The sequence below is a fragment of the Cupressus sempervirens genome, chromosome 7 (genome assembly GCF_028749045.1).
Source record: "Cupressus sempervirens isolate cs-2001-9-10 chromosome 7, ASM2874904v1, whole genome shotgun sequence".
In the NCBI taxonomy this organism is placed as follows: Eukaryota; Viridiplantae; Streptophyta; class Pinopsida; order Cupressales; family Cupressaceae; genus Cupressus; species Cupressus sempervirens.
This window is the reverse complement of record NC_143124.1, coordinates 779,818,906-779,832,422: the sequence shown is the minus strand read 5'-3', so window position 1 is coordinate 779,832,422 and position 13,517 is coordinate 779,818,906. Positions and strand designations below refer to the sequence as shown.

General features: G+C 36.4%; 1 protein-coding gene across 3 annotated transcripts in view; it reads left to right on the top strand.

Moving 5' to 3' along the window:
• Positions 1-655: 655 nt before the first annotated feature.
• Positions 656-13,517, top strand: part of LOC149549650 (uncharacterized) — a 52,778-nt gene continuing 39,916 nt past the window's right edge. For all 3 annotated transcript variants that reach the window (XR_016354130.1, XR_016354129.1, XM_089792957.1), the window contains exon 1: positions 656-1,027. Coding sequence is in view for 1 of the 3 variants with exons in the window: in XM_089792957.1 (XP_089649083.1) it covers positions 759-1,027 (269 nt within the window). In the remaining 2 variants the exon portion in view is untranslated. The remainder of the gene's footprint in view (positions 1,028-13,517) is intronic.

The window sequence follows — 13,517 nt, the reverse complement described above, 5'->3', positions numbered from 1 at the left end:
TATTGAAGTATGTAACCTTGTCCTCTGCACAAGCGTGACAACTCTTTTACCCTCAAAATTGTGCACAAGCATGATAGCTATTCTAGCCTCGAAATTTGGCCGCATCTCTTTTCCATGCCTCTTTTTTGTTAATTTTCAATACACAAAAAAAATTAAAGCACTGGGAAAAATCAACCTCCCAATAGGAAAAAAGCAAAAAATCCTCAAAAATTGGAAATAAGACATACGACATAGTATGAACTATATGATATGTTATCTTTTCCTGCCATATCAATCGACGACTAATGTTTTTAAGTGAGCCGAAAACAATAGTCTCTGCCTTTTTAAAGGCAAGGACTAATAATAATAATTACATTTACATACAAAATTAAAATTAACTACTTAACCAATAGTACTTCCTAGTTCTTCAAAAGCCCAAAAAAGGTTGAAAAAGAAGTACAATCAAAAATCAAAATATGGAGAGTGAGACCGATTGAACTCATTCGCGGGGTGATCCTCTATCCAGACTTTTTTTGTGAATTGTAATCTTAGTAATTTTATTAATTGAAAAGGACTATTCATCAAAAAAAATATGGAGAGTGAGACGACAAGAAACTTGATCATTTTTGAGTTCTACTTGTAAAACATCAACACATTTAAAAAAAAAACAAAGGGAAAAAAACCATACACATGATTTATGAAATGACCGGATGTACTTTACCTAGTAGAAAAAACTAATTTAGAGTTGATCAGCATGGTCTGAGTCTCCTGTATAATCCATGGAATCCTTACGGAGGAAGTACGTCTCAATTGCTGCAAAAAACTCTCTGAATTATTTAACCTCGTCTCTGTTGCAGCCATTGAATCAGCCAACTCTGTTAACTAGAGGAGCTGCAACCGCCAAGGGCAAAGTTCAGCCTAAAAAGAAAAGCGTAGTGAGGAGGAAAAATGCAAAACCTGCAAAAGCCTCATCTGGGGCAGGCAGCGAACAGTCCCAACGCATAAAGGCCATGATACAGTCATGCATGAATGCCCCAACTCCTCTCAGGTATGAACAAGATGATCTCATCAGAACTCAATATTTTTGAAAGAAGGGGTTTGGCTGAGTGTTATATTGATTTCCACATTAATAATTTGAAAGTTAGATTTGATTTGGTAGTTACCGTTCACGGTTGGAATATTGAAAGAGAGTAGCCATAGCGCTTGCCAAATGGAGACATGCATCCGCGGGCAGTCCATCGGGTTTGAACTTTGGCATCTTAATTAGACTTGGAATGGAATATTTAGGATGGTATTCTATGAATTCGTCTTGGATTAAAGACGTGCGTGGTACGTGTTGGCTAGACCGATAGCCTCATGTAGTCTAAAGCTTTTAATGCATTGCCCGATTTAGCAGAAATCCTGTAAAGATGACTGCAATTGCACCTAAATTCCACAGCAACTACGGGTAAGGTAATGGTACACCCAAAATTGGTTTTAGTATGTTCCTCTAATTGAAAATCAATCTGTTTTTGATTATTATATCTTGGGTGAGGTTATGGGCCGTATTTGATTAGGTGTCGGGTGTGGATTATGTATGGGCCACATTAAAACGAGTTTTCAACGTGGGTAATGCTTGAATCTTCCCATAAGCAGTACAAAACAATCCCTTGGGCTCCCGTATTTGCTTTCTTTTGTGATTTGGTAAATGGTCTTTATATTGGGAAATTTCAGCTCAGATGCCACTAGAAAGGGGTGTCTTTTCAGTCAAAGTCCCTCGGTACTTGCATCTGGTCTTGTCTGTTTGTCACCCGGGGAGTTGGATATGTTTTCTTCACCAGTTTCAACACTTCATCATTTTCCTTGGGGATTTGAATCTAGGGCTCCTCTTTGGGACTGCTCACTTTTACCACTTGGTAAGGGTATGGGTAAAGTATAATATTTTTACAAAAATAAAATAGAAAGTTCATGCGCGCCATCATTTTTGTACTTCTTTTTGCAATTTCAGTGCCTTCCAATATTCTGGAAGATGCAGGAGTACTTGCTGTATGCCCCTCACAAATCCTAGCACCTTTGTTCCCATCCTTTGATGGTGAAGCGTTTAATGGGTTGCTTTCCTAGTCCATAAATGACATATCTGAAGATGGCATCTGAACCCCATCTCTCTCGTATGGTTTTCGGGGCAACTTCTGTACAAGATACCTTCAATTGCAATTGTGAAAATAACATCTCACGTTTCAGACAAATCACTCAGATTCCTGTCCACATCTGCACAGGTAAATACACTCTATCTGCCACTGTAGCAAAGAAAAACAACCGATATCTCAATAGCTCTTAAGGCTTTCTGAACCTAGAGACAAACGAAAAGCTCTGAAGATGGAAATAATATATTATATTCTGACTCTGTAGATCAATATGTTCTGACTAAATTACTAAGCAAAAAATGGAAATAAACCAATATACTAGTATTATTTCGAAAGAAACTAATATATTATTAGCCCCTTCAGTACATATCTGTGGCAACTAGAATATGGTCGGGCATTGAAGATGTTGCAAATTTGTAATGCTAGCTTTCTCATTTGATTTTTTTAAATATCCTTTTTAATACACCACTGCAGTGTAAGTAAATGATTAGAAAAAATAGAGAACAAAATACAGGTATTACTTGTCTTTCAGGCATTATTATTTGAGACTGTGGTAGTTATGACAATTTTTTGATAAGAAAATGGAGTTAAGGGTCCCTTTGCAAATGATCACATAGAAACATTGCAAGACTTAGGAGAACTTGACGTACAGCCAGATTTATGCAGATTAATCCAACAATCCAAGAATGATAGGGATTGATATACTGGCCGACTGTTTCTGAATAGATTAGGTACAAATAATAACAGGGGCTGATACACTGCTATTTTTCCTCCATTAATTTCAAGATCCCGCCAAAGAGAGTATTGATTGTTCTACCAAGTTAACAGATTAAAAAAGCATCTGGTGAATAGGACGAGTAAAGAGAATGCATGGAAAATTATGAGATTGGATAAACAGACTTGAGATTGAAACATAAACTGAGTCTGAATGATATAACACAACATGATGTAGCTGCCAGCTGCTTCTATGCATGCTCCTAGGATTACCAGCTGGGCCACAAAACCTGTGTGTCTGAATAAATTCGAGTCAATTATTTTGAATGAGTTTTTTCTTTTTTCTTTTTGAATAAAGGGTAAGTAATATACTAGCAATAGGTATTTTGTTAGAAAGGCTAGGGTTGCCGTTGCACCAAAAGATCGACCTGTCAATGCCCAATACAACCGATAGTCTCATAGAACCACAGGAGACACGGTTAAGCCATGTCGCGAACCCCACGAGGGACGCTGACCCACTGCGAACATATTTATCATATTTCTAATACTTAAATTGAAGCTATAGATTTTCTTACTCAAAATCATATTTGAAAAATTTAAACTAAGGGTTTGCACGCTTTTTGTATTTCATGCAAGACTTACTTTGCTTTTCACATTGTATCCGAGTTTTTCTTTACTTTGAGCTTTGCATGGTGTTTAAAAAAGCACTTTTCTGCTATTCCCAGCTTTCTTGTTTTTTACATTGCATCTCATTCTCAAAGCTGTCTCATGATTCGTCATCTTTAGTGCATTCCAGACCTTGCTCTTCATTGTTTTCCTCCCAAGCCATTCCATATCAAGGATTTTTCACATTATAGTTTCTCATAGCATTTTCAAGGCTAAATTGAGAACTTGAGGCAAACCCAGACCAAGGTTTCCCTTTTTATTTATTCTTCAGTGTTGTTTCGTCTTGTATATCTTTGGGAATCTCTTCCCAAGTGTTGACTGTTCTTTTCTTTCCCTAAAGATGAAAATTAGTCTCTGGGTGTCATGCTCTAGTGTCCTCTCAATGACTTACACAGGGTTGGGTTCTTCTTTGTAGATTTATATCCTCTTTTTCTGCTTTTTTTTAGCTTCGATTTGAGTGTACTCTTGTATTGCAGTATTCTCAGAATTTACTTTCTTAATTGACTAATCATGAATTTCTGTGACAAAGTCCTCTTGTAGAATTGCAAATGTATTCCCTCTCTAGCAAACCCACTTTGCTTTCTCATTTTGTGTAATTGAACTTTTGTCCATCTTGTCTGAATAATTTATTTATTTTCCGTTACTTGATTTACTTCACCGTGTCTCTCAAAGTTTATTTCTTTAGTGGCCTTTCCTTTTTCTCAAATTTCATTCCCATTATACTTCATTTTTCGGCTCTTAGCATCCTCCTTTTTTTACCTACATTTTTTTCCTTTTTGGCTTTTGTGTCTCTAGAGGCATCTCTGCTATTCGGGATAGATAGGCATTATGGACCTGCTGGTCAAACTCATGGCAGGATTCACAACTTCAGGGAATACATTTGTTGTCCATCTATTTCACCCTTTCAATGCTGCCAGATTGTAGCTTAATGCTCTTGGAAGGAAGCAATCCAGTTCCAGATTACTCGTATACTTGCATATTTGGACACCCCTCTGCCTCTTGTGAACTTGGATGCTAGAATTGATCTACTGATAAAATTGTCAATATTGATATTCACAAAAGACAGTCTATTCAGAATTCATGTGCCAAAATGTACAATCAGATCCAAATGAGGGCTTTTGGTGGCATTTTCCTGCTTGGTTTAGATCCAAGGTACTAGTGGTCCATGAATAAAACTGCATTCTTAAAGAACCATGGGCCTCTGTAGAAAATCCTTTCACAGTCATTTTCATCAGCCAAAAGATACTTTAAAGTACCTTCGTGGACGTGAGCAGATTTTCAAGTTGCTCTGTGTCCTTCAATAAGCTCTCTAAGGGATAATTTTTGATGTAGCCAAAAATAAGAGGTCAAATGAACTGCAGCCATTTTTTTTAGCAAACACCTACGACACACCTACAGATGTTAAAAATAATTCCAATATTGTTACATGCAACATTTCAGATTCATGCGAACAGCAAGATTTTCTAAAAAAGATAAGATTTAGCTTATCAAAGCCAAGATTCTACCACATGAAAATTACTTCTTTAAGTTTAGAAGGATTTTAACTCCCAAATACAAATTTAGCTTTTCATTTACTCCAGAAATTTGAATTTTCATATATATTACACATTTCTTTAGAATTTTGACAGAGTTTTTGCAAGGAGTAAGGAATTTAATCAATTATTCCCATCACAAGCTACTACATTCATTGTCTCTGTATGTTAACTTAAGCCTTTCCTTGATACCCAAATACTAAGACACGCAGAATGACATGCAGCACCACTATTCAACTTTGGGAAAATTTTCATAGAGATTCCCCTTGCAACTCAACAATTAATTGAGCTTCCTAGCAACCTGCAAATAAAGAACATCATTTCTTCTACTCCTACTGATTCTTTCTGGAAGTTAACCTTTCTTTCAATCTTCAGGAATTGTTTATAGGTTTTCTCCTCCAATAATTGGGATTCCAAAATCAAGAGAGCATTCCCAAGTTTGGCTCTGTAATGTCCCTTAAAGGGATACTTGGAATTTGCTTTCAAATGAATAGATTAAGATATCAATAATAGCATGAAACCAATACTATGATGCCACCTTTGATTTGCTTAATGAAACAGTTCAATCCTAACAATGGTTATGATGATTGATTCCTTATATATATATATATATATATATATATATATAAGTATCTTACCTGAATATTGAATTATTCTCAATGAAATCTGTTATGACAAGTATCTTGAATATGAATGGAATGCAAGCAATCGCTGTTTCAGAGACTATATATTCATGCAATGGATATATGAGAGGCTATGCCTCAATTGAATTGTTGTGCTCGATTAACCTTTATATCCCTGCTATAAACTAAAGTGCTGTGTCTGATAATTGCTCTCTACTTGTGCACACTTCTTGTTGTGGTAGGGCTTCTTGAGGGCTGTGAATATGAAACTAGATTGAAAAAATACTTTGATGCTTTTGGTAGAAATTGTGATACTTAAATATCCCATAATGAGATATGATGTGAGAAGTTGTCTCAACTTTCACAACCATAGTGAGTGAGTTTCCACAATCCATGAGAATTTTTCAATTACTGCTTCTGGAATTGGTTGTGTGAGAATTTTTTCATCAACGTTTAGGATCACACTATGCGATCCATCATCAGGATGAAAGAGAGAAAGCAAAAGGAGAAAATGTCTAATTTGCAACCATTGTCTAATTTGTGCCTCTTCCTTAAACTTAATTTGTCATTAGTTAGTTAGTTATTGCAGATTGTGACACTCCTTGGCAGCGATAAAAGAGAAGATAATTTTTGTCCAGGGGTTGATGTATAATTACTTCCATGACAGCAATTATGTAGAAGACAATGGACAGCGGTCAGGAGTGATCTATGTATTGGACTGGTCTGTTTCTTTCTTCCATTTGCATCAATCTTATGTGGTTAACTAATCAATATGGAAATGGCCTTTTCTGGCCATGCCTTTGGACCATGCAATTACTTATTTTGTGTCAGAAACAGTATGGGGTTATTACAGTCTCCCCTCCTTGGAATTGCATGGGGTTATTACAGTCTCCCCTCCTTGGAATTGTAGATTTGGATGTTGGAGGATTTGTTCATTCTCCCACTTGGTGTCTTCCGTAGGTAAAATCTTCCATTTGATAAGGTATCCTTTGATGATTCTACTCCTCAACTTCTTCTCCCTTATGTCTATAACTTCATTGTGGACCAAAACCAACTTGACTTACTCAGCCAAGGTTGGAAATTTCGTGGAGGCAGTAACTTGTTATTTGAAGGCCCTTTTGAGGCATGATACATGGAATACATTATGTATTTTTCTGTTCTTTAGCAGCTCTGATTTTTATGCCATTACTCCTATTTGTCTGGCTACCTCATAAGGCCCATAGAATTGGGGCTTCAACTCCTCAACGTCGCTCTTCTTTAGGGATGATTGTCTATATCATTGTAAGTAGAGATAAACCAAATCCCCTATCTAAAAAAAAATGCCCAACACAATGTTTGTTTGTATAAATCTTTGTTGATCTTGGCCTGTTGTAAATTATTCTTTAGGGACTTAAGAATATTCTTGACACTCTTGCACCCATTCTTTGGCTTTAGGTGCGTTACTTTCTCCAAAGGCCATGTCTACGAAGGATATCACATCATATCCATAATACATATACTACCTTGAAGGGTGCCATCGAAATAGATTTGTGAGAAGTAGTGCTATTGAAATATTCTCCTTAGTGAAACTATTTAATCCCAATGTCTTTTGCTGTCCTACCACAATTCCATGAGTAGCCTTTGATCCATTTGTTCACAGTTTTTGATTTAATTGTTGGTGTTAACTTGATCCAAAAAATGGTAAGAAATCTGCATTCATAGTCACTCATCATATTTTTTGGAAGTCTGTGATGCCTGGATACTTCCTTTAAGAACAATTCCGCCACTTCTAGTGCTTTGTACCTGAGAGAGATTTCAAAAAGTGTGCACAGTTGGGTATCCTATCAACGACTTCATAGATATAATCTTTTCCATGGAGCTTAGGGAGTCCGGTGACAAAATATATTGAGACGCTTTCCCAATTTTGCTGCAGAATGGGAAGAGATTGAATAGGCTTGATGGGAAGGCATGCCATGCCTTGTTTATTGACAAGTACTACATTTTCTAACAAAGTAAAGGACATCATTTTTGAGGCCCTTTCTAACTTGCTTGTATGTTTTAAAATATCCCAAATGTCTCGCCAATAGTGTCTTATGGACAACTCTCAAGATTTCCTTTAATTTTGATTCTAGCACTAAAAAAATGTTTGGGCCTTCTAATAAATGAATAGCATAACAACCTTAATTGATTGTCTTAAATTCAAACTTTTGGAACCTTAAAATTTTGGCATAATTTTGATTAAAAGATACCATTGGATACCCCATATAACTTTCTCTAGTAAGCTTGTTAATCATCACCAAGCTTTTGTTGAACCCACTGAAGTTTTCTTGTAAAAGTTTCGACTCACACAGTAACCTTGATCCAAAGATAAAATGCCTACTTTTACCCATAAGCACCTATACATCCAAAGGTGTTCAAGAGACAGAGAGTATTTAGTAAATAATGTGAAGCATATTTATTTTAATTATGTTATGTTTTAGTACCAAGTTACAAATTACACAAAATGTTACAAGCATCAAAATTTGTAGAGACATGCAAAGAGCGAGATAAAGCATCTAGTAGCAATTTTAAAGGAATATATGCGGTTATATCGAAAAGATGGCTTTTGATGAGACTGTAATTTCTAGCAAATAGGAAAATGTTATGTCAAAAAGTAGAGTTATATTGAAACCATAGTTACACCGCCTTGGGGGACGGGGGGCAAGATTCCGGGATGGGGGGACAGAGGGGCCTTAATTTGGGGATGTCGGCGGGGGACCAGGGGGCTTGTATATACTATACATATGGTACTTAAAATGCTAGTTATGAAAAGATGTATTGCAATATAAGATATAAAGATGTAAAAGAGTAAATACTTGAACATTGCATTGAACTAGAACATCAAACATTGAACATAAATAGTCAAATCAGCAAATAGTTAACATCGGGACGTCCCCCATCCTCAACGGAGGTGGTGGAATCTAGTGGCACCGTTGGGGATGGAGGAACGAAGTCCCCAAGTCCGTGGTGCATGGGGCAAAAAGGGGGCGGACGCGTCCATGTGTTACTATGATCGAAACCAATTTCATTGTTGAAGTATAAGGGAGTACATTAATAAACAAGCTATGACAAGCATAGGTCCTCATCGACGAAAATTCACATAGGTCTTATCAAAGGAAGCATTTTGATGAAATTAAGAGATCTAACAAGGCTGAGTGTCCTCCATCGAAAAGGAAGTCCCATTGAGAAAATAACGTATTGGAAAGGCATGTCTGCTGTTTTGTCAAAGAGGTAGGTCTATTGAGGAAAGAAATCAAAAAGGATTTGTGTCATTGAAAATGACATTAGTGTTTCATCAAAAAGACTTATTGACCAAACATGGTTTTTGATAAAACATTTTGGGGACTTAGCGAAGAGGAATTCTTATTGATAGACAAATATCGATAAAGGTCTCCATCTCTTTATCAAAATTTTTATCAATGAAATACAAACATCGATAAGGCAAAAGAAAGGGAGTAAGAAATAGGCAATTACAACAAAAAGATATATTTCAAAGAGGTGGTCTTTCCCTTTCATCGAAAATTTTGAATAGTCAGACACTATTTTGATAAGGCAACTATTGGTCTTTACTAAGAAGAAAAGGGCATTAGTAAAGATACATTATATCAATAAACACTTTAGCTAGTCTTGCCAACAATTTTTATTGATGAAGCCTATGATATCAAATAAGATGAAAATTGTTTATACGAAATTGGAAGCCCATTGACAAGATTCATGTCGAGGAAATAGCCTAATTACTCCATCGAAAATGAGCCAATCGAGGGAAAGGAAGCATCAATAAAACATCTTATGTTCTTAGCGGAGGAAGGGTTTATCAATAAGGGAGATAGTGATATATTGCATTCTTATTCTATCGATGAAACATAAGCATAAATGAAGCATTAAAGGGATTGTTTGAGGGTAGATACTGCTTCGAGAGGGGCATTTTAGAGGAAGTTATTGATCATTCTCATCAATGATTCATTGGGAGGAGAGATATCAAAGAAGCTATAGGTTGTGTTTTTTCAAAACTGAGAAAAAGCCTATTTGCCGCGAATCATGACGATGATGGGGGTCACATTAACATAGATATTTGAAAATATGGGCATTTATGACCTTAGCAGTAACTCCTTTGTATGAGATTGTGAAGAAATAAATTGACTTGTTCTAAAGATTGAAGGTGAAATTCAGTGCTGATCATGAAGGGGTCTGATAAAGATTAGTTGACTAGCTCGACACGAACTAGTGAGACCAAGTAGGTTTTCAATTTCCTTCTGGTTGAATTCCATTATTTGTCATGGAAGCTACATGTTCTAAGAAATCTAGGGCCAAGAAGAAAAGAGATCCTCCCAAGCTAGATAATGGGGAAGAAGTAAAGCCAAAACAACATAGAAGGGAGGGAAGGCCATTGAACCAGGACTTGTTAGATCAATTTCTTGCCTTTGGCCAAAGATCAAAATAACTTAAACTTGGGGAAGAGGAGTTAGATGATAAATTCAAAGACCTTAGTGACATTTGGATAGTAGAAAGAGGATACAATTTGTTTATGTTTCATTACAAAAGAAAGGATCGAGCTGAACCCATTAGTAATCCTTGGCAATTGAATTTGGGAAAATTGGTGGTTCCGATTGAATTTGTGAACGTGGAACTCATGCAAGCCCTTGTTGACAAATATGATCTCAAAATTGGAACAACATATGATTACAAGGGGAATCCCATGTTGCCTATAAAAAAGGAGTACATTGAGCGAGTATTCAACTTAGAATGGGATTGTAAGGGTCATATTGATGTACATAAAGAGGATTATTTTTCCCTTGAGAGCACATATATATGTTGGAGGTGGCCAATCTATAGATCGAGAAATAAAAAGGCCTCTATGTGTTTGAAGATAAGGTCAAGCCTCTGTATGTTGCGAACCTATTCTATTCTTATATTAAGTATGCATACTACACAATAGGACAAGTCCTTGGGATAGATGCTCCCCATTGATGAGTATAGCAGCTATGGTTCTAGCTATAGATGTGCAGTCAAAGGATCCTCATGCCTTTGATTATGCCTCTTATCTCACTGATCAAATAAATCACTGCCTTGAATAAATAAAGAGTGACCCTGGAAAAATGAATTTCAAATACTACTTGCTGTTTGTGCACATGTTTCTCTGCATTTGTCAAGAAATAGTGTTATGGGTAGAGAGTTGTTGATATTGTAATATGATAAGGATTGGTTTCCACAAGCCCCTGCAACTGTGGTTGTCCATTTGGGATCAGAGGAATGCCTCTTGCCAATATTTGTGCTTTGAAGACCACCTTGTGAAACCACTGTATAAATTACTGGGCCACCCTCACAATTATTCATTGTCACCCGGTATAAAAAGGCTTCTCAGACGTAAAGAGTTCAAAGAACAGTGTGCTCTGGATCATAATTGGGGTGACTGGTATTGTTTTAAAGATCATACACAGATAAGAGTTTATGGATTCGAAGGATGTCCTTATGTTTTGCCTAGAACTGTTCCTGACAGGGTTGCTTACCTTGAAATCATCAAACAACTCTTTGTTTCTAGTACATTGCATTTAAGATCACACAAGAAATGGTCTACAATTCCTGGATGTTTGGTGAATTTAGTTAAAAACAGGAGTTATGATCTGTTCAATGGAAAGCTGGACTATTAGCATATGTCAACTGATAGCCCAAGGACAAATGTTGACCCTGGAGGATATATTCAGTGGGCTAAAGCATCTCAGAAACTAAAGGTATTTGAACGTAGTCCAAGGCTGATTAATGACCTAATCAGAATATGGAGAGGGAAGCAGGTATAAAAAAGGGGGATCTTTATGACAAAGTCATGGAAGCATACAAGTGGAAGGTTTTCAGGAACGGAATCAACATGCAAGTATTGAAAGGAATTGAAAACCCTGTGATTAAGGCAGAGAAGATGCTAGAACATTGTGAGGAAAGTCTTGACGGAGTTCCCTTTCAGGTCATTGGAGATAAACCGAAGGATAATAGGGCGGTCACACCCTTAGCCCACTGTCACCAGGATCAACTACAAATTTGTGATGCAGTGATGACCTCATGCCACCATTGGGAACAAATGAAGATTTCCCTGATGAAATCATGTTGGTACATGCCCAAACATATAAGATTGCAAATGAAAGAATTCTCGATTTTGAAATCTTTAATATCAGATCATGATTTTATCAATACTCCTGAATTCAAGACCTTTCTATACCAGTACAAAGGAGGATTGTTGAGAGAAAGGCTGGGTAGCACCATGAATAAGGAAGATTTGTTAGGGGAACTTCAAACTGAAATAGAAGCTGAAATGCATGAAATGACCCCACAAAGGGGAGAAAACTTCTACAAGAGGCAGGACTTATTATTTATCAAGGATGGATATGAAGTCAGCAATGAGTTTTGAGATTTTTGCCAAACAATTGGATCCCGAGAAAATAATATTACCAGAGGACGTTGATGCATATATACAGGGTCAGGCTATGACACAGATCAAAAGTTATTATTGCAGTGGGCCATATATCCTAGAGATAGGAGACCTATCTTGGTTAATACCAAAGAGTCTTTTGAACATTAAAATTTAAATGATCCAACAAGCAGGAAAAACTGATCCTAGAGAGACTGCTCTGTTAAATCTGAATGTTGCTCAATTGTATCAAGCACAGGTGGAGTTGCAGGTCAGAGAAATAGGTAATCATAAAGCTTTGTATGAAACTTCTGAGATAGAGAAACAGCGATTGCAGGAAATGGCTTCTCAAAAGGGAAATGTTCCTCAAATCATTGAAAGAGAAGTGTGAGCGGTAGACTTTTGGAGAACTTATTCAGGTACCTTTAAGGCTCAAGAAGAGCATGTCCGATTAAAGGACAGATTGATAGAAAAGTTAGGAAAGAAACACTCTTTATCCTCCGAGGATCTTGCAAAAGGTGATGAATTACTGGGAAAATACTATAATTTCTATGAAGAATTGAAATAAGATATGAGGCAATCAGAAGGTCGAGAGGCATATGTGATTCCACCAATATTGGAAGATGGAGTACCTGTTTCCTTAGAGCAATGGAAGGACAATTTTATTCAGTATTTCTCAAAGATTATGGCAGGATTGCATGATGAAGATGATATGACACTTTATGTTACCAGGGCCACAGATAAGCTCTATAGGCAGGAGTATATGATGGGACACTTCTTCATGAACACTAATGTCTACAAGGCTCAAGAATACACTGATCATTTAGGATTAGTTAATGTTTTCATAAGAGATAATTAGTTGTTTGCTAGGATTATGTTCTCTTTTGTTAAAAGATATGCCTTTTGGCCAAAAGACTCGTACCTTCCATATATAAGGAAGAACATTTTTGTAAAGCATGAACAAAATGTAACAATTAGAACTTTTTATATTTCAGTATGGACAACAGTTTCTTTTGAAGTAATATAATATCAGTACCCTTCTTTCTCAATTGTGTCGTGGATGATTCTTTTGATTTATATCTGATATTTGTGGTTTCATTTCAAGCAAGTGAAGGCTATCTTAAACTTTCTTGTGAAAAAATTATTATTTGTTATAACAGTTTGAATAAACAGGGTTCATTTGAGACTATCATATCCTTACGAGTCTTGTCCAATTGGTCTTTTCTAGTAGAAGTTAAATTCAGTTAGACAAATTATTGTGGCGAGGAAGTGGAGTAATATTGAAGGTTGGATAAACTGATGGATTTGTCCAAGTGGTGAGTATAAAAATCGTTTCATAAAGTTATAGGCACAGCCCAAGGGAAGAGAAAGCACCGGTCCAATTCTTAACGTAATAGATTTATTATATATATTATAAACAATAAAAAATAAAGAATAACAAAGTAATTCAGAGAACAAATTAATT